The sequence below is a fragment of the Corvus kubaryi genome, unplaced genomic scaffold (genome assembly GCF_017639235.1).
Source record: "Corvus kubaryi isolate FWS band 111438036 unplaced genomic scaffold, C.kubaryi_AGA036_p1.0 138, whole genome shotgun sequence".
In the NCBI taxonomy this organism is placed as follows: Eukaryota; Metazoa; Chordata; class Aves; order Passeriformes; family Corvidae; genus Corvus; species Corvus kubaryi.
In genome coordinates, this window is record NW_024580672.1 from 10,617,662 (window position 1) to 10,635,933 (window position 18,272).

At 49.1% G+C, this 18,272-nt stretch overlaps 2 protein-coding genes across 5 annotated transcripts in view; one reads left to right on the plus strand and one right to left on the minus strand.

The window, feature by feature from the left end:
* Positions 1–9,374, plus strand: part of FBXW4 (F-box and WD repeat domain containing 4) — a 60,849-nt gene extending 51,475 nt beyond the window's left edge. For all 4 annotated transcript variants that reach the window (XM_042019162.1, XM_042019164.1, XM_042019163.1 and 1 more), the window contains 3 exons: positions 7,915–8,055; positions 8,213–8,354; positions 8,608–9,374. In XM_042019162.1, the coding sequence (XP_041875096.1) occupies positions 7,915–8,055; positions 8,213–8,354; positions 8,608–8,724 (400 nt within the window). In that variant the 3' untranslated portion in view covers positions 8,725–9,374. The remainder of the gene's footprint in view (positions 1–7,914; positions 8,056–8,212; positions 8,355–8,607) is intronic.
* Positions 9,375–11,001: 1,627 nt separating this feature from the next.
* DPCD (deleted in primary ciliary dyskinesia homolog (mouse)) lies at positions 11,002–18,265 on the minus strand. The gene is made up of 6 exons (XM_042019171.1): positions 18,157–18,265; positions 17,789–17,869; positions 16,973–17,097; positions 16,039–16,172; positions 12,325–12,427; positions 11,002–11,204 (listed from the first exon to the last, which is right to left on the minus strand). Exons 1-6 carry the CDS (start codon positions 18,218–18,220, stop codon positions 11,100–11,102), a joined length of 612 nt encoding a protein of 203 aa, XP_041875105.1. The 5' UTR covers positions 18,221–18,265; the 3' UTR covers positions 11,002–11,099.
* Positions 18,266–18,272: the final 7 nt, after the last annotated feature.

An 18,272-nucleotide genomic window follows, 5' to 3' on the forward strand; every position in this document is an offset into this window, starting at 1 on the left:
CTGGATCTCTAGTGTGTGTTTCCATGGGACCCTTGCTAGGTTACATCTGTCTGGGCCATGGAGGGGGCAAGAATTAGTTGCTGTCTTTTCAGCTTTTGACTTATGTTGATCTGCATCCATTTTGGTGGCTCTTCAGAGCTCATTGAGTTAAAATTTGGGCTCCCTGTACTGGTCTTAAACAGCAAGTGTAATTTGAGAGTTGAAGCATATAGCACTGAACACCCTGGTCAGCTGATCACTACTGATGATTTCCTGTTTAAATCCAGTCCTTCTTGACTTTGTCTCCTGTTGTGCTCCAGTTTTTTAATTGTGTGGAAGTAGATGAGTGAAATGAGAATCTGCAGGTGTAGTTCTTGGTTATAAGTCTTGCTGAATGTTTTCAATAGAAGTTTTTAATCTAGAAGCTTGGCTCAAGACTTCTTAGCATTGTGTTCTAAAATAATTTCTGTAGAAGAGCATTCTCTCCACAGCTTTGAGCTCCAAGGGTTATACAAGTTTGAGACCCTCTAATTTAATCACCAGAGGAGTTGTTGAGTGAAGGGAGCACATGGATTCAGAACTGGAGTTGCTAGATCAAAAGGAAAGGTAACTGACTCCAAGAAATGTGGGGAGTCTGTTTCACCCAGGCATTTAAACTGGATTTATCCAGTCACAGAGAAGTGGGTGCATATGTCTGATAACAGGAGAGACAAGCAATAGCAAATATTATCCTGTCACTGATAACAGTTTCACAGGATTTGGGGAACAGAAGAATAATAGCATGTGGTATATGTGGAATACCCCTTTCTGGTCCTGTTTTTCTATAGATTCATACGCCAGGTATCTTTTTTGCCAAGGAAACTCCTCCAGGTTTTGTGGGAAAGAGGCTCCCTATTCCTTTCAGATTTGCATTTCTTTCTCAGCATCTCTGTCTTGGCTGAACAGAAGCAGGACCCCAGGCCTATGGCCAGCTTGAGCCTGTTCTGGAGAAAGCTTGCTGGTGCAGGGAGCCTCTTAAGTGGTGGTTTCTTGGATGATTGTCCCTTTTAGAAGACTTTGTTGTGTTCAGAACTCTGTCTCCTGTCTATAATGGATAGCTTCAGTCTTGTCTGTGCAACGTATTCCCATGGTATGCATGTGTTCTCAAAACTTCTCAAAGCCTTGTTGTTCTTTACTGATTTCTGGTTGGGTTTTGGATTTTTTGACACTGTGTTTCTGAACTCTCTCATATAAGCTGGATGTCTTCTGCCTTCCTTTTGTTAAGAGTGTTCTGGTCCATCTTAACCTAAATGTAAAATCACTGTAAGAGGAGGAACATACAGGTGTTTATCCTAAATCCTTTCTTCCCCATGGCAGTCTTGGCCCTGCCTCACTAGAGAGGACCACGAGGCCAGCTCCTGCCCTTTGGATGTGTGCATGTTCAGGGCATGCTGCGGCCTTTGAACTCTTGTTTGGGCGTATTTATGACAACTTTACAAGGCCCTGAGCAATCAGAGAGCATGGGTGGGGGCTGGACACTCCAAGCGCATCAATCAGTTTCATCCCTCTGAGCCAAAGCAAAAGTAATCTTTATTTTTCCCTGGGTTGAGAGAGAATCAACAGAGGCAAGACAGAAGAATGGGAAGGAGTGAATGAGGAACCCCCTCTGTCACTGGCTAGTGGTAGCTCATTTAAACAGATGGCTTTGTTTTGATTTGGACTCTCCATTTTTTTGTCTCCTCACTAAAGGAGACCTGCAGAGCTCTGTCCAGAAAGGGAGCAATACAGCCGCCTGTTCCCACACAAGTGGGGCGAAAGGCGAGAGGCTTTGAGAATTCCCTGCTTCTTTTCCTCTCCTCCCTCTTTTTCTGTTCCTCCAAGAAATCACAGTTTGAGAATTCCCCCCTACTCCTCCCGTTGGAAAGAAAGACAGAGAAGACATTCTTGACATTCTTTGCAGAGAAAAGGGGTTAAATGTCTGAATTTGGGGGTCACCATGTTATACAAATTGCAATCTAATCGTTTTTACAAGAACACACGTGTGCTAAGAAAAGGAGCCATGGACAAGAAAGAAAAGGGGATAGACAACCTTTTTTGTCCTATCTTCTTTTTTTTTTCCCCCTCAAGGTTTTGGACTATTGTCATGTCCTGTCTCTCTCCCCTCCTCACCCCCGAGAGGGAGAACATTGGTTTTATAGTTAAATTGGTTCATAAAGCAGAAGGGCTTGGTGCCATTTCTGTTTGTTTTCCCAAATAAAAGCCCCAGCAGGGTCTCTTTTGCACCGTTGTGGCTTTATTTGAAGAAACTGGCTTTTTCCCATAGCCCAGTGTGTCAGTTTATCCTCTGAACTTAACCTTACAGGAACCCGAACAACAAAAACTCACAGGGTCCCAGAGCTGGAAAGGTAAAGAAATTGTATCTTTTTATTGGACCATTTAAAACGTGTGTGGGCCAATTCAGAGAAAGCAGAAGAAAAGAAGGCAAAACTCCCTCTTCTGTCTCTCCCCCCAACACAATCTCAGACCATCGCTGGTGTCTTTCCCCCCTACTGCCTCGAGTCCCTTCAGCTGCACTGAGGAATCAGAGAGAGGTATTTGCCCTGAAAATCACTTGAAACACCATCTCTGAGCCATTTCACCTAGAGGTGCTCCTTCAAAATTGCCCAAGCCAATCCCACACCTCCCTGCAGGAATTAGTAGCCTGGCCTAAATGCAAGGGCAACTTTGGGGTAGGATAGAAGAATAACTTTGTCAAGGGTCTGTGCTTCTCCCTATGTACAATACAGATGTTGTTTGATCAAGCCTTTCCCTTCTTAGCATAAGTTTTTGCATCCCCTCAGTGCCTCAGCTGCTATTGCAAAGCACCTGGAAGAGACAGCAGCTCAGCTCTTCCCTTTGGTTTTGGTGCACTCTCCAAATTGGATGACAGAAATTGTGCAAATGCTGCGCTTGGGATAATTATTTTTAAATGGATTTTTCTTTCTCTGTTTGATACTCAGATCGAATGTTTGGAACTGAACAGGGCTCTTTACACCTTTTTTTTTGAAGTATATGCTTCTCACCTGTTTTATTTCAAATAGTTATTGGGGCTGAAATATTGGTTTAGAGCTCTGTTTGATTTCTGAATAGTCATCTGCTTATGTGCAATGGATTCTCCTCTTTGACGGATGATCACAGTTCACGGATGAGGTTTCCAGAGCAAATGAATTGTCCTCAGTTTTACACATCTCTGTTTTCAACATATGTTCGGAATTCAGCAGTTTCCTAGAGTTTGCATAGTTATATAATATCAATTCTAGTGAATTGGGGTCACCAGAAATGGAGGGTAGGAAGAAAAGCGTTGTTTCATCCCAGCTTTTGGAGTGTGGTTCTTGTGTACTGGAGACAGCTGGACAAGACCTGCAGCAAATGGGCAGGGTCCAGGGAGGAAGGTGCAGACTTCTTTTGGACTCTGACTATCAGAAAGATCTCAGGGAGATCCCGAGCTTTTAAGGGCACACAAGTAGTTGCAGTGGCTTGGGAGGCTGTATGTAACTTTAACTTGGTGAAGCAACGTCCCATGGGTTATCTGGAAAGTAACCACCTGGGCTCTGTCATGACTGATCTTATTTTGTCTTCATATTAGTGAGTGAGAAGTAATAGAACTTGAAGCTGTTTCTAAAAAGAAGAGCAAGAACTTAAAGAAACCAGCCTGTTTCTTCCCTTCACTTTGCTTCCAGGCTGCCTGTCTTCTGGAGGTATTAGGAGAGCTATGCTCATGGCTAGATTTCTAGCATAGAAATGAAAGAGTGAAATGGAGAAATCCTGAACAAATATCTTATTTTAAAAGTAATTTTAAAAAGTCTTGAAGGACTTGGAAATTAATTGAGATGAATCAAAGGATTCTCTATAGTGTCTGAACAAAATGCCTTTAATTTTTGGACTCATCAGTTGGATACATTTACCAGGCACATGGACTTTGTTTAAACATCTTTTTCTATCACCAAGGAGTCCAGAGCCTGGTGCTAACACAGCTTCCCTGTGCTAAAGATAAAATAGGCTGCTGGATTTGCTCTGGCTCTGTTCCTTGTGGGCTGGTACTGGATTACTGCCAATATTATTCAGTCTGTCTAGATGCTTAACAGGAAGCATGAGAAATTAGGAATATTATGAGATTCCTCAACACTGGAGGCCTACCTGTGTGTTTGTAGGTGCTGCACTGGGCCAGGTGGTTTGTGATTAAAGTGTTGAAATTGAGAGCTCTTTCTCTAGACTGGTCTTTGCAGAAAACCTGCACACAGAATCACATTTGTGATTCTGCTTCACAGAGCTCTGCTAGTGCAGAGTCATTTCTGGTGGTGCCACCCAGCACTGGGACTGAACGCAGGCACTACTTGGCCCAGGCTGTTCAGTGCAAAGACAGGCAAAGCTCCAACCATCTGCACAGGTAACTACCTGGCTTGCCTGAAGAAGACCTAGGAGCGTAAGAGCTACTTGCCAGCTGGAGGGCCATGGCAGGGTAGGGAGATGGTGTGGACCTTCCATGTTTGGTCTCACTTGGTCTTCACAGACACTTCCTGACTAACCTTCATTACCCATAACAAGGACAGGGCCTCTGAAGTGCTGAGGATCAGCCCACCTGGGATTTGAAAGGTGTTTAGGTGAAAAAGGGACCACAAAGGAAAGAAGGCAGCTGTTTCCTGCTGTATTTGGCTGGTGCTGCTGAAAAAGGTCCAAGATAGATATGCCATCTCTTTCTGTCCCTCATGGAGAAGGTATCTTCTGTCCATCTAAGTTGTTAGAAACCGTTGGTGATGTGCTGGTGTAGCTGCTGCTTTTCTGTTGCCCATTCATGGGTTATGTTGATCCTTTATGGGTTATTAAGGATTAGCTGTGGGTTTTGCTCCTGAGAAAGGGGAAGCTGTTCAGGTGTGGGGTTTGAGGGCAGGGAGTATTTGGGATAACAAAGAGTGGACAATTTGTGGGCACTAACTTGTGATCCCAAGACTGGAAGAGTTGTGGTGGCAGAGTTCTCTTCCCAGCGTGGGCTCAGCATGGTAGTGTATGCTGCAGGCACATAGAGCTAGCCTGGCATGGTGGTAGCTGGTCCAGAGACACCTTAATCTGCTGAAAAAAGGGAAATACTAGTCATGTTCTGCGTCTTTATCACCTCAAGTATGCCCATGCCAGAACACATAGGTGTTTTGGTTTGTGTGCCCAGTGTAGAGCACAGTAAACTTTCCCCTGGTGCCAGATGTAAGTGCTTCACTGTAGCAACTACCACGTTGCCTCTGTAAATTGCCAAAGAGCTGCTCCTGTGTCCTGGGGTTGCACCTCCCACCTGAGAGAACGTTCTTGGGACAGGAGAACTGGACTGATTAACAAACCAGCAAAGCAGGGTTTACTTTGCTGCAGTAACTTGCAAGTATCTGTGCTCATTTTATGCCTACAGAGAAAAGCTAATCCTTTTCTTTCTCCTCCCTATTTGTTGCCTTTTCTTTCATTTTTGTTGCCTGGGATGGAAAGGGAAGTGGAGGGAGGAAAACTGGTATGACTGTTGGAATGCTTGGGTACCGCTGCAGTGAGGTGTGAAGGCATGGAGAAACACTGGGAGCGAAGCACCTGGGTGGTGCTCGGGGTCCAAGCTGCTGGTGCTGCCTAGGGCTTGCTGGGGTAGCTCATCTCTTGGGAGTAACTCCTTGCTCCTGCCTGAGCAACTGGCAGAGGACTCTGGCAGTTGGGCAGTCTGGCCCCTTACTCATCTCACAGGTAGTCCAAGGATTCTTGTCTGGGAGAGCAGGTGACTCCTCCTCATACCTCTGTTGTATGTCTTACAACTCTGGGCCACACATACAACTTGTAGGCTTTGCAGAAGGCTTTGCAGAAGCCTTGAGAAGGTGTGCATGTCCGTTTGTCCTGTTGGCTTTGCAGAATGGCAGATGGAGGTATCTGTGTGCTTGGAAGGGCAGAGAAGTGCCAGAGCACTCATGCCCATCCATTTTTCACTCCACGGTGGATCTGAGGACTCATCTGTGCCAACTAAACCCCATTGCTCTTGCTCATGGTGCTCAAACCATGAGTGCTTCAACCTCTCAACCCACAGACAGGTGCAGAGTTGCCGCTGGATTGGTTTACAAGTAACCTTCCAAGGGTTAATGTATTGTGAGAAGGTTGCAAAGGGCTGAAGCCTGGAATCCTCTCGATCCCTTGCCTGGAGAAACACAAAGTCCAATAAGCCAGCACCCCTGGATTCGTGTTGGGGGGGATTAATTCATGCACTTGATGTTAAAGCTTGTCCGAGAGGTTTGCGTGGGGGGGCCATTGCTAGGGCTGGTTGGCCTCTCTAAATGGTTGCTAGGGCCCTGGCATCAAGGGCCTATGTAGCTGCCCACAGCCACGGTCACGGAGGGAATTACACAGCCACAAAGAAATTGTTATTCTACATAATCTGCTCTTTGGAGAGTGACTGTGGGGAAACAGGCTGGCCCCAGCATGCCGCCAGCTCTGTGATCATAGAAGCGTGCTGGCTGCAAAGATCGGCCAGGGCTCGCCTTCTGATCTGGGGACACCAGGGCTCGAGGCACTAATCTGCTTTATCAGCGATTTCTCTCTCCTGACACAAAGGTGTTTACTTGTTTTAACATCTCCCAGGACTCTATTTCTCCTTTTGTGTGGTCTTTATCCCCCGACGAGGGCTTTAGCCCAGATTACAGACAGAATTAAGGCATTTGGCGATGTGCCTCAGAGCTGTGTGATGCTGGATCAAGGAGCAGAATGTAACGAAATAATGGAGGGAGATGCTGGGAGTGACCCCACTGCGGGATCCGTGCTGTTGGCTTTCAGGACTGCTTCATTGTCCTGAGAACCAAGAGGGTGTTGGAGAGGGGTGGCCATGCAGCAGAGTTTGAAAAGCGGGTGCTTCAAGTTTTATTGTGTCCAGCATTTTTGATGTAGAGGGTGTGAGGAGAAGGAGAAGGAAGAAAAGGAGGGTTTGCAATAGGTGGCCATTTCAAGCAGCTAGGCAGATTGTCCACTCCATTCCCGAGAGTCTGTCATGGAGACAGACTGGATGTCACTGGCTGCTGCAGCAGGTGGAGTGATACTGGGATGGGCTGTGCCATGTACCTGATGCAATTCTATGTGACCCAGGGAAGGGGCTCAAGCTTCTGCTTGAAGTCTGGCAGGGTGGGACCTGGTGAGCTGCTGGTTCTGCACATGAACAAGCAGCGAGTCATACCACCACAAAGCACCCAGCACAGAGCTTCATGGAGATCTTGCTTTTGCTCTTTCACTGCAAGCAAGGAATTAAAAAGGAGGAAAGGGTCAAAAAAACCCCAAACTAGCCTTTGGAAGGTCATCTCCAGAGCAACCTTGGGGTGGTTGCTTTTGACCTATCACATTCAGCCCCAGAATGTTGTTTGCAGAATGTGGTGTAGCTGGAGGGGGTTGAGGAGAGCAGCCATGGCGGACTGGGTTAGGAGAGTCTAATTTGCCTGTGGATCTCTGCTGTGTGTCAAAGATCCAGGGAAATATCCCAGTGGACAGTATTTTGAAGGACAGAGTATGGGATGGGATTGAACAGGTAGATGGCTCTTGCAGATTATCTGGACTAAGGTGGGAGTTGTCTCCCAAGTGGGAGCCACATAATTCAGAATACTGGTCACTTCTCCCAGGGAAAAGGATTCCATTCTGCTGGGGGTCAGCTGTGCCTGTACCTTGGCTCTTCCTCTTTCAGCTGGGACTCCTGCCGGTCATCCTTGATGATAGTTAGTGACCCAACCAGTAGCAGAAGCTGGGGGTGGGAGAGGAAAACTGTGCAGGCTTTTGTATTCTGTTAAATCACAGAAATGAGATCTGGAAGACTTCTCTGACAGCATCTCTGCTCTGGCCAGCCGAACCGGAAGGGCTTTTTGCTCTGAATGACTCTTCCCCTAATGTGTTTCTGAATGACTCTTCCCCTAATGTGTTTCATTGCAGTGGTCAGCTGTTGACCTGTTTAGGGACCGACTTCCACCATGGAGCTGGAGTCCTGGATGTGTTCTATGAAACACCCTCCCTTCTCCTTTCTTGTGGGTACGACACCTACATCCGCTACTGGGACATACGGACCAGCACCAGGTGAGCCTGCCGTGCTGCCGTCTGGGGCCCACGCAAGGCTCCTGGACCCTCCTTGTGCAGTGTCTGGGAGCTCAGCTCTCACTGAATTAGCTCCTTCAGGCAAAGTGGATGGAGGAGTGGAGGCTCAGCCGTGCTCTGGTTTGTGTTGCCCTTGCAGGAAGTGCGTCCAGGAGTGGGAGGAGCCCCATGACAGTGCCCTGTACTGCATAAGGAGTGACAAGAACCATATGATTGCCAGCGGCTCGTCCTACTACGGCGTGGTGCGCCTCTGGGATAAGCGGCAGACTCGGTGCCTGCAGGTGAGCACTGGTGGGAGGCTGGGCAGCACCAGAGCTTCTCAGCTGTTCTCTGGCAGCCCAGTGCTCATGCCTCGTGGGAAAAAGAAAGAGGGACTGCTGGGCTGTCCTGGGACTAGTCCACCATGGCAAACATAACCTATGTGCAGGGAAAACCTGCTTTGCTCAGACATCTCAGCCTTTGGATCTGTAACACCAGCTGGGGTCTTTGGGCTGACCGCTTTTCTGAAAGGTTGATTCTCCGGTTTTCTTGCAGAGCTTTCACCTGTCTTCACCCACCAGCAGCCCAGTGTACTGCCTCCGTTTCAGTACCACCCACCTGTATGCTGCCCTGGCATCAGCCCTGCATGTCCTGGACTTCACGGCCTCGTGAAGGGCACCACAGCTGCTTCTGGTGACCCCAACTCAGCAGAGCTGACACTTGGCTCAGGGAATTGCAGGGCAGGAGAGGTGAGAAAGGCCCACAAGGCTTCTGAAGGGACTTTTTCCTGCCAGAAAGCTACAATGAAGAGTGCACAAAGGGCCAAACTTTCTCAACCTCATCTGCCTGTTAGTGAAAATAATAGGCCCATTGTCCTTTACCCTTTTTATTTTGTGCAAGTCAGGGTTTGTTTTATTAACTGTGTTCCTGTTTTTCTTTTCTTTTTTTTTTTTAATTTCCTTTTTTTTCCTGTGGATACATCATTTGAGGGGCAAGTTGAGCCAGGATGCCCCATCAGCTATGTGCTGGTCAGGTTGAGATCAGCCAAGCTCTAAGCATGTGAAGCAAGACTAGGCTGTGTGTAGGGTGGACTGATTTGGTGGAAGGGAAAGGTGCCTGGAGTGAGGACCACCTTTCTCCTTAACTTGCTGTCCTGCCAGCTGCTTGTGTTGTCCTTCACACCCAAGAGCAACAATTGAGCTAAAAGGCAGAGCCAGCCCTGCTTTCAGTGTGCCTCCCCAAGCTGGCCGTCAGGTCAGGCTGTGCACTTGGCAGGGCTGAAATGGTCGTGTTTTGCTAAATAAAACTGAAAGGAAACAGAAGAGATGGTATGTTTTGTTTCAACTTCTGAAGGGGCTGTGGTGTTACCTGTTGGTTGCAGGGGCCTGGCTGGGTGGGGGAGGTTGGACCTATTTTCAGATGCTGTCTCCATGTCTAATAGATCTCTCTCCCTGGCTAGACCCTGTGACACTGCTGCACTGAAGGCGGTTCCTGGGAGCTTGGATCTCCTGTCACTTTTTCAAACAAGAATTCAAAAAGTAGGATCTGTGACTCATTTGGTGCCTGCATAATGAAGCAGCAAACCAGACCAGTTACAAACACCTGGATGTGATTTACTGGGATCCTGTAGGCACATCCAAATGGGCTCCTTTTTGTGTCATCCTTCTGAACCTGATGTGGGTCTCTGAACAACCATAGTTTTCAGTGTGCTCTGTGCTGTCTGATTGAATGTGGATAATGTGCTGCGAGTGAATACAGTGGTGTCTGGGGTCTGGCCCTCCTAGGGGAAGGAAGTGTGGGAACCCTACTTGGTTCTGAGTTTGGGTATCCTGGATAGGTAAAGGAGAGGTTTGTATCACAAACTGGGAGCATTTCTAGGGTGAGCCACTCAGCATGGTGCTTTGTTAGAACTTAGTTCATTTCCACTGTCAAGAGGCTGCTCTTCCCTTGTGATGCACAAGAATTGGAGGAATATGTTTGCTGGAGCCCTGGCCTCTAAGGAATTGTTGTGGTTTGAAAGTAGCCTCATCAGGTGGTGCTGGGAGCCCATGAGCAGCTCACTTGAAGGTAGGGTTTGCAGGGTTTGTTTGGGTAGTAACTGTTCACATATGAACTGGGATGGAACAACATTCAGAAATCTAAGTAGGAGGATGGCTGTTGGAGAGGAGTTGGTAAAGCAGCACTGCTGGGGTTGTCCCTGTGCAGTGAGGTTTGCAATGGGCCTTGTTTGTACCTTCACAGAAGGGTGGGCAGCTGCTGCTCCTGAGCCAGCCAGCGGCCCAGCCACTGCTTCCCCTCTGTGCCATGCAAATGGAGGCAGCTGCACGTTGGTTCCTGCGCTCTGCACAGCCATGTCACGTCATGGATGGCTGGCACTAAGGAAGCAGCTATGTGTCTTCCTCTTTACCCTGTTTCACAGGCTGTGCCCACTCAGGTCTAAGCATTGATGCTGTTTGCAGAGATGCCAAAGTCACAAGAGCATCCTTCTGACTGCACAGAGGAGCTGCCTAACTGCACAGGAGGGAGCTGCTTCCAAACACATCCCAGGCAACTAATGGGTGTGAGGAGGGAGTTCTTGTTTTCCAGACATTACTGCCTTCACCAGTGATGGCAGACGGGGAAATTCCCAAGGTGTCATGTTGCTCATGGAGGGTGGGGACAGGGCTGCTGGTTGTGGATGTCGTGTGCTTCCTTTGCACGCTACAGCTTCCCACAATTCATAGAAGGATTATTCCCATCTCTGCAAGTGTTCCAGGCCAGGTTGGATGGGGCTTTGAGCAGTCTGGTCTAGTGGAAGGTGTCTCTGCCCATGACGGGGTTAGAACCAGATGATCTTTAAGGTCCCTTCCAACACAAACCATGTCTGCATAAATCAGCAAGCCAGGCAGAAGACAGGTCAACTGCCCTGCCATGTTCCTGGGCTTACAGAGATTCCTCCAAATCGCTCTATTAACAACAGAACTCATTTTTATTAGATAAGGCAAAATAAACACCATGAAGCTGTGCCAGAGAGCTGCCCCTCACCTCAGCCTCTTAGCAGCGACTGCCTACTGAGTTGTACAGTCTCCATCTCCACTGTTAGCTGCCTTTATCTTCTTCAGCTCCTTCTGCAGCTGCTCTTCTGCAGCCAGGATCTCCTTCGGCTTCTGGTACTGTAGGACAGAGAGAAATGCCCTTAGCACTCCTGAACTCCTGTTCAGCCTCTGCTCCAAGCAAACCAACTGGGGCCTGTTGCTGCCGGCCCAGCAGGGGCCCTCCTGCCAAGGGAGGCTTTGCCATTACCAGCTGCCTCTGAAGCCCATTTAGAGAAGTTGTGCCATCAAGCTAGAGACATTTGCCAAGTTCTGGAGTGTCTTTTACAGTACAAGTAAAACTTTCCAGTTAGATGTGGAATCCTAACCGCCACCAACCCCTCTGGAATATCCTGGCAAGCAGATCCTTGCTGTGCTGACTGTACGCTCACAAGTGGTTTTTTTATCTATAAAATATGATTTTCTTTTTTTATGCAAAGACAAGTAAGAATTGCAGTTCCTCTCTTCCCCTCAGAGGTCCCTCACCCAGCTGCAGCTTAGCAGTGGATGCAGGTGCTTTTTGCAAGGTTTGGCCAGTAGCAAACAGAAGCTCAGGAGGACTCAAGGTGCTCCTCTTGGCCTGTTTCCTCTCCAAATGCAGCCCAGCTCTGCTGCCAGGTTTCCCACGGAGGGTGTGCCCTCTGTGTAGCTGACTTCTGCACTGTGTAGGACAAGCACCTGTTGCACAAAAGCATCTGTCTGCTCCTTGCAACAAGAAGTGTGTGCCCATGTTGCTAGTCTCTTGCTTCCACCACGTGTGGAAGTGTTCCCTCTCTGACACAAAGAAGCAGGTGATTATTTTTTTATTATTCTTTTTTAAGACTGCAAGACCTCAAAGTGCAGCAGTCCTTGGACTCTTATGCTCTGAGACAAGCGAAACTTATTGTCACTGAGAGTAGAGCCTTGCTCAGGCCTGATGGAGGGAATACATGGAAAATAGGGCATGACAGACACTCTTCCACCTGCATGTCACCTTGAGCAGCAGGCAGGGCCCCTCCTGCAGCCTGGGACCTCTTGGCTAGTGTCAGCATGCCCAGTGTAATCTGAAACTCCCACCGACTATGTGACAGAGAAGGGGCCGCATGGGTGACCGTCAGCAGATCTCCCTGCTCTGCCTTATTTCCCCACATATAAGAATTTTAGCTTCTTTGTGGACATAAAGACAAGGGCAAAGTGCTGTTCTGCTTGGCTAAAGCCTCACCGTGATGATCAGGGTGTTGTTGGCATGGGTGAAGCTCAGGGCAGCTGCATCCAAGGGAAGGTGGTATCGGTCCAGATCAGGAATAGAGAACTTTTTATAGTACCTACAAATAAGAGAGGAGACAGAAATAAGGAAGGTGGGATTTCTGTTTCCCCACTAGCAGTGCTGAGACACAGACTGCTGTTCTACAAGGTGTAGATGAGGACAATAGACCTCTCAGGGTTGGCAGGAGGCCCTTGTGCCATGTTGTGTGACTGCCGGTGCCCCCAGGTTAGCAGGAACACTAGAAACAAACCTCCAAACTGGAAATCAGAGCTGGCAAAGTCCTGAAGAGCTTTGGTGTGTGACAGCAGGCTTGGTCCTCCAGCTTGCCCTCATGTGTAGTGCCAGATTATGGTTAGACTACTCAGCCCTAACAAGGTGTTCCTTGTCTTTTTCCCTGCTCATGGCCTCTCATTCCTTCTAAGTAGCAGCTTCCTTTAGCTTTTGTCAAAATAGCTGTCAAAGCTTTTGTGCCATATGACTTACTTTCCTCAGCAAATGACTTACTTTCCTCAGTGATGTACCATTTTGTGTTGCAATCCTTCCTAAACCCCTCTTTTTAACTTCTTGCTTTACTTCCTAGGTAACTTCTTGCTTTGGTGGCATGGTGGTACTCAGGCATACCCCTGGGCACAGATCTCCAGGTGTAACTGCCCACAATCACCTGAGCCTCTGCTCTGCAGCATCTCCATGCAGCTCCCATGGTGGCTGTGGTGCTCCTCTGCACTTACAGCTCTCCTAGTTGTTCCTTCCCTGGGTTCTATCCCAGTCTTCCAATAACCTCTCACATCCAAGCAGAGGACTGAGAGGTTTTGCCAGCTAAGAGATTTCCTAAGACTTTGGACCCAGAACCCTGTAGATCTGTGTCTATGTTTACCTGAGATCTTCTGTGCGTGGCATGGCTTGCCCTGCATCTACTGCTTCTCTCTGGGGCTGCATCAAATACACTGGCTGGTGGTCCTGTGCCCACCCAGAGGCATGGCTGGATTCTTAGTCTGTTCCAGCACTGTTGTGGGCAATCCTCTTCAAGGAATTGGCCTGTAGCTGGTACTGAGTTGCCTGGAGCAGAGCGGGAACAGGCAGTGGCTGCTACCATGCCATGAGGGGTGGTTCTTGATTCAGCTGGCTGTGTGTGAGGCTTGGCCTCTCTGGTTACCTCTGCCCAAATTGCAGTTTATTTTCCAAGTCACGGTGAAAACAGCTACAAAGGGCAAATGGCTCTCCCGGTGCAGTGGGAGGAATGTACACGGCTTGTTACCGCAGGGCTCAAACCGTTCTGTGTTGTCACTGCTGTCGGTATTTGGAAAAGGTGGCAGACATGGATAATAAGGGAGATGTCAAAGGTTAAACAGCAGAGATTAGATGAACACAAAGACATGTTAAGGAAGTGTTAACTTCTTACCGATTAGACAAAAAAAAAAGCAGTACACAGAAAAAACCCACTGTTTCAAAGGGCCTTGGGAGTCATCAATGAAACAGCAGCATTCTGCTGCCCCAGGACTAAGGAGAAGGGGAGAAGAATGGCTTTGGCTGGCCTCAAACTAAAATCTGTGACAAGATCAAAGGAAACCAGATCTGCCTTGCCACCCCCCCCCCCTCCTAACATTACCACTGCCTCTCACTACAATAATTGAATCAGGTTTGGCGTTTGGGGAGGTGGCTTTCTAGGTTTGTTTTTAGAGTTCAGTTTAATGGATTTATTTTACAGCAAGAGGTTTTAAGCAAATCCCACTTGAGCAGCCCTTGCCGTGGCCAGAGGGAACGGAGTGACTGGAGGAAGTGAAGAGCTCCTGTCTGAGCTGGGGAGGTAGCTGATGGGTGGTTATCCCAGCCGATGCCGGCCGATTCTCTACCCTTGCCTCTCACCCCATGGCCAAGGGCAGTATTACACTCTGAGCCCAAGTCCTGGCCCGAAATCCACAGTATATATGTGAAATCACCTCTATTATTTTCCTACTGGAAACCCACTTTTTGTCAGCCCATAGGGAAAACTGCTACTGGTATGCTGAGAATTTAGAGCTGAACTACTCAGTAGTGACTTGGCAGCCCATCCTGTTACTTGTGCCTCTGGCTGGCGGTCAGGACAGCTCTGTTGCTCAGAAGCAGCGTGGCTGACTTCCAAGGGTTGGAGAGGCTCCGAGGCTTCCTTTCTCTCCCGTAGTGATGTGCACTCTCTCTGTGGATTCCATGCTGTTGTTGCTATCTTGGAATTAGTTGCTGAGTGGTGCCCTGCCCTGGCCAAGACCCAGGAGAAATGATCTAAGATATCCTGGAGCCTGTACTAAGTGTGCTAGTGCTGGAGTCTGTCCCCACTCCCTACTGACAGCAACGTCATTCTTGTCCCCAGTGAGGTGGCTTTCAGCTTTAATTCTAAAAGTCCTTAACTGTCAGACACAGGCCATGAGTTACTGTTGGGTCCTCTGACACTAGTCTGAGAGAATAAATGTCAGCTGCTCATGGAGGACTCTTCTGAGAGCGGTACAAGAAAGCCTGAAATCAGGCAGGGGGTAGGTAAAGGCTCAGTGCTACATTATAACCTTACAGCACCTACGCAGGAGGTTCCCACATACACAGGCAAGGAACTTCCCACATACACACCACTACCCCAGTAGGACTGGAGTAGGTAAGCCTGTCTGTGACAGTATGTGGTTGGCTTTAGGATCAAGTCCTCCATTCCTGTCCTAGTTCCATGCGTATCCATGTGTGGCTGGTAGGAATATCATTATCTTTTGCTACCTAGGTCTCCCTACTAAAGCACCACTGTTCTGTGAATCCCTCTGTGTGCATTCAGGCCAACATTTCTGTATAAGAGCTGTAATTGCTTGCTGTTTTCCCTGGGGTAACTTTCCTCTTTCCAGCCTTCTGGTTTTGAGCCCCCAGGTGTGCTGATGTGCAGAGCTCCAGCAGCCCTTTGCCGGGAGACTGCGGGTACCGCGTCGCGAAGCCCTCAGCAGCCGAGAGGCCACAGTTCTGTGCCGACAGCACCACCTACAGCCACTTCCATCAGCTTCCCTTGTGCTCCCAAGGCTCACTCTGTGCACTCACTTCCCAACACTTCAGCTCATCTTGGCTTATCTGAGGTTGTAGATGCTTTGGGACACTTTGTGTTTCATTCCATGTGAGATGCCATGTACTGACACACTACAAGATGTAGCTTTATAAAAGCATTTTCCATTTTTTTTCTTCCAATCTCAAATCTCTTTTGGCAGAACACTGTGGTGCTTCCTTTCCAGATTCAGTCTGTCTATTTTGTTTGCTACCTCCAGATGATATCACTGGCATTGTGACTATAGGATATGTTTATGCAGGGAGATCTGTCTGTACATGTTGAATCCTGCAGCATTCTGAGATGCAGTGACTAAATCAGAGGGAGACGATGGAATGTTCTAGCTTCAAGAGGTCTGCAAGACTCTTTTTCTAAGGAAGCGACACCTAACGGGGCAAGAACAGAGCAAGCACCACCCTACTGGAGCCAAGATGAGAAGCCCTACTGTAAAGGTGTCTGAGGCAGTTGGGAATGGAAATCGGGCAGCAGGAAATGTGCTGCAAGGTGGGGCCCCTCAGCCCTTGCACACTAGAAGGGGAGGCAGCCCCCTGTGCAGTCACTAGCCTGTCCTCTGTGCCAGCCCACCCCAAGGGACTGTCAGCACTGGCAGTGCTGTCCTTACTGACTTCTTGTTGGTGGTCCGGATGACACAGCAGCGCTGCTCCTCCTCCACAGAGACACTGTAGACCTCCTTGGGGTAGGGAAGGTTACGGATCCGCCACTGGAAGCTGCTCAGGGTATCCTTCCTCACGAAGATAGGCTACAGCAAACAAGTACCTTTAGCAAGGCCCCTCCAGCTGTCTCCTCTCCTCCCTGTCTCCTTCCTGTACTACCTTGTGAGACTCTGCATGGGAGTAGCTGTTCTTTCACACTGGAGCATTAGGGAGTAACTCAAGAAGCTGCCTGAGCATCACTTTCCTACAGCTAGGACTGGTCTGCCTTTGCCCAGAGCACTGCTTGCAGGAGGCTGAAAGAGTGCAGTGAAGAAGCCTTGCAGTACAGAGGGGGGGCCTCTTCCTCACAGGCAACCAAATACTGAGCTCTGCCTGCTCTAGGAACCTGCTAGGTTCAGTCCTAGCTCTGCCCAATTTTTGGTGCAGAGCTGTGCTTGTGTTTCAGGTCTGTACAAAAGACAGTGAGAGACTAAAACATCTGCCCCCCTAAGCTAGAGGGATGTGAAGATGAAAGAGGCTGTGCTTTATTAGGGAGCAGCCTGCTATGCAGTGCCTGTGCCTTTCATTGCTATCACCTCTGTTTTCTATCCCCTGACTTGTCCTGGCACTGGCCCTCCTGCCAGCCTGCTCTTTCAAGCCAGGATAGTAGCTGGCCAACACAGCAATACAGTTTCTTTACTTAAGGAAACTACAAATCTCTTGAAGACCCCCAAAGAACCTAAGCCTGTGCCTTCTTTCTACTCAGCCCTGCAGTTTTGGGGTGATTTGTAGCAGAGCACTGAGTGCATTAAGGCTGTCTCTTGGTGATCTGCTCTCTACCAACTACTGCTGTAAGCACAAGACAAGGTAGTTTTAGGTGCAGTGGTACCTGCAGACCCTTACATACATTTGAGCTGCTCTCTGTTATAAGCTCTGAATCCAGTGCTCCCAGAAGCGGTGAGGTCGGCTCTCCCACTTCCACCTGCCACTTGCCAGTGCCCCCTAGGGTGTTCTTCTCTCGCCATTTTCTACCTGGAAAAGAGAGAAGAAGGCTTTTCATTCTTCTGCTCTATAAGAGCTCCAGGAACTGACTGCCAAAGCTGCCCAGCACACTGAGATGATATGAATATATGTATCTTAATTCCAGTAATTTCCACTTTGGTGTGAGCTGATCTGCTAGTTGGCCTATTCCTAGGTCAGAAACTCTGTACTGAATGCCTCTCTTTTTTTTGCTACTTGGTGCAAAAAAAGCCATGGTGGGGTTGCAACAGGTGCTGTGCTGCAGCTGATGTGGTTTTGGACAAGAGCCATAATCAACACCTTGTCTGCGGTAGTAGAAGCCACCAAAAAGTGTATTTCAGCCCTTCATGTGGTACAGACTCGGTGCCTGGCAACTATGATGACAATCCCATGTAGTCCATCGAAGTCTGTTGTGACAGATGGGATGTCTGGGGGAGATCCTGGGCTAAAGCAAGGTCTGCTATGCCATGAAGGTCAGAGAACCCTGGCTGCAAGCTGAACCCTACTTCTGACCCTACAAAATTCCGCTACAGACATGCCTGTCTTCCAAAATAGTCAGGGATGATTTGTTCCTGACCAGCTGGTCCCTCTCAACACCCCAGCCCTGAAGGTATAGACCCACTGCCCTGCAGGTATAGACCCACTGCCCTGCAGTTCTGCCCTGACCCACGTCTGCTGGGGGCCAGCTGAGAGCACCACTTACTCATTAACTGGCCAGTCTTAATGTCGTACTCTTCGGCCATCTCCTTCCCATCCTCGAACAAGTAGTGGATCTTCCGCTTCCCTAGAGGCAAGACAGATGGTGAGAGGAAACGGGATACAGCTACCTCTGGGCGCAGGGCTCTGTCCCACTGTCTGGGGCCCTATCCCATTGTCCAGGACCCCGTCCCACTGCCTGGGGGGACGAGGCACTGCCCCGTAAGCTCGCGTTGATGGCCTTGTGTCCTTCCCTGGCCCGGGGCGCGGGGCTGTGCCCGGGAGCGCTCCCCTCCGCGCCCGCTCTCTGCAGGACCACCCCAGACCCCGCGGCGGGGCAGGCGGGGGCTGTCCCGACCCTCGCCCCGCGGTTACCGTCCTGCACCAGCGCCGTCTTGCGGGCCGCCCGCAGCCGCTCCAGCCAGCTCGGCACCGCCATGGCGGCCGCGCCGTCGCCGCGGCAACGCGGAAACTTCCGCCGGCCCCCGGAA

Bases quoted from the DNA above. Each gene is read 5' to 3' on its own strand.
- DPCD (XM_042019171.1), bottom strand. From the start codon at position 18,220: ATGGCGGTGCCGAGCTGGCTGGAGCGGCTGCGGGCGGCCCGCAAGACG. The intron at 12,428-16,038 runs GTCAGTAAGGAC...TCTTATTTGTAG, and splicing joins ATCCGGACCACCAACAAGAA to GTACTATAAAAAGTTCTCTA. The intron at 11,205-12,324 runs GTGAGGCTTTAG...TCTGTCCTACAG, and splicing joins ACAACACCCTGATCATCACG to TACCAGAAGCCGAAGGAGAT.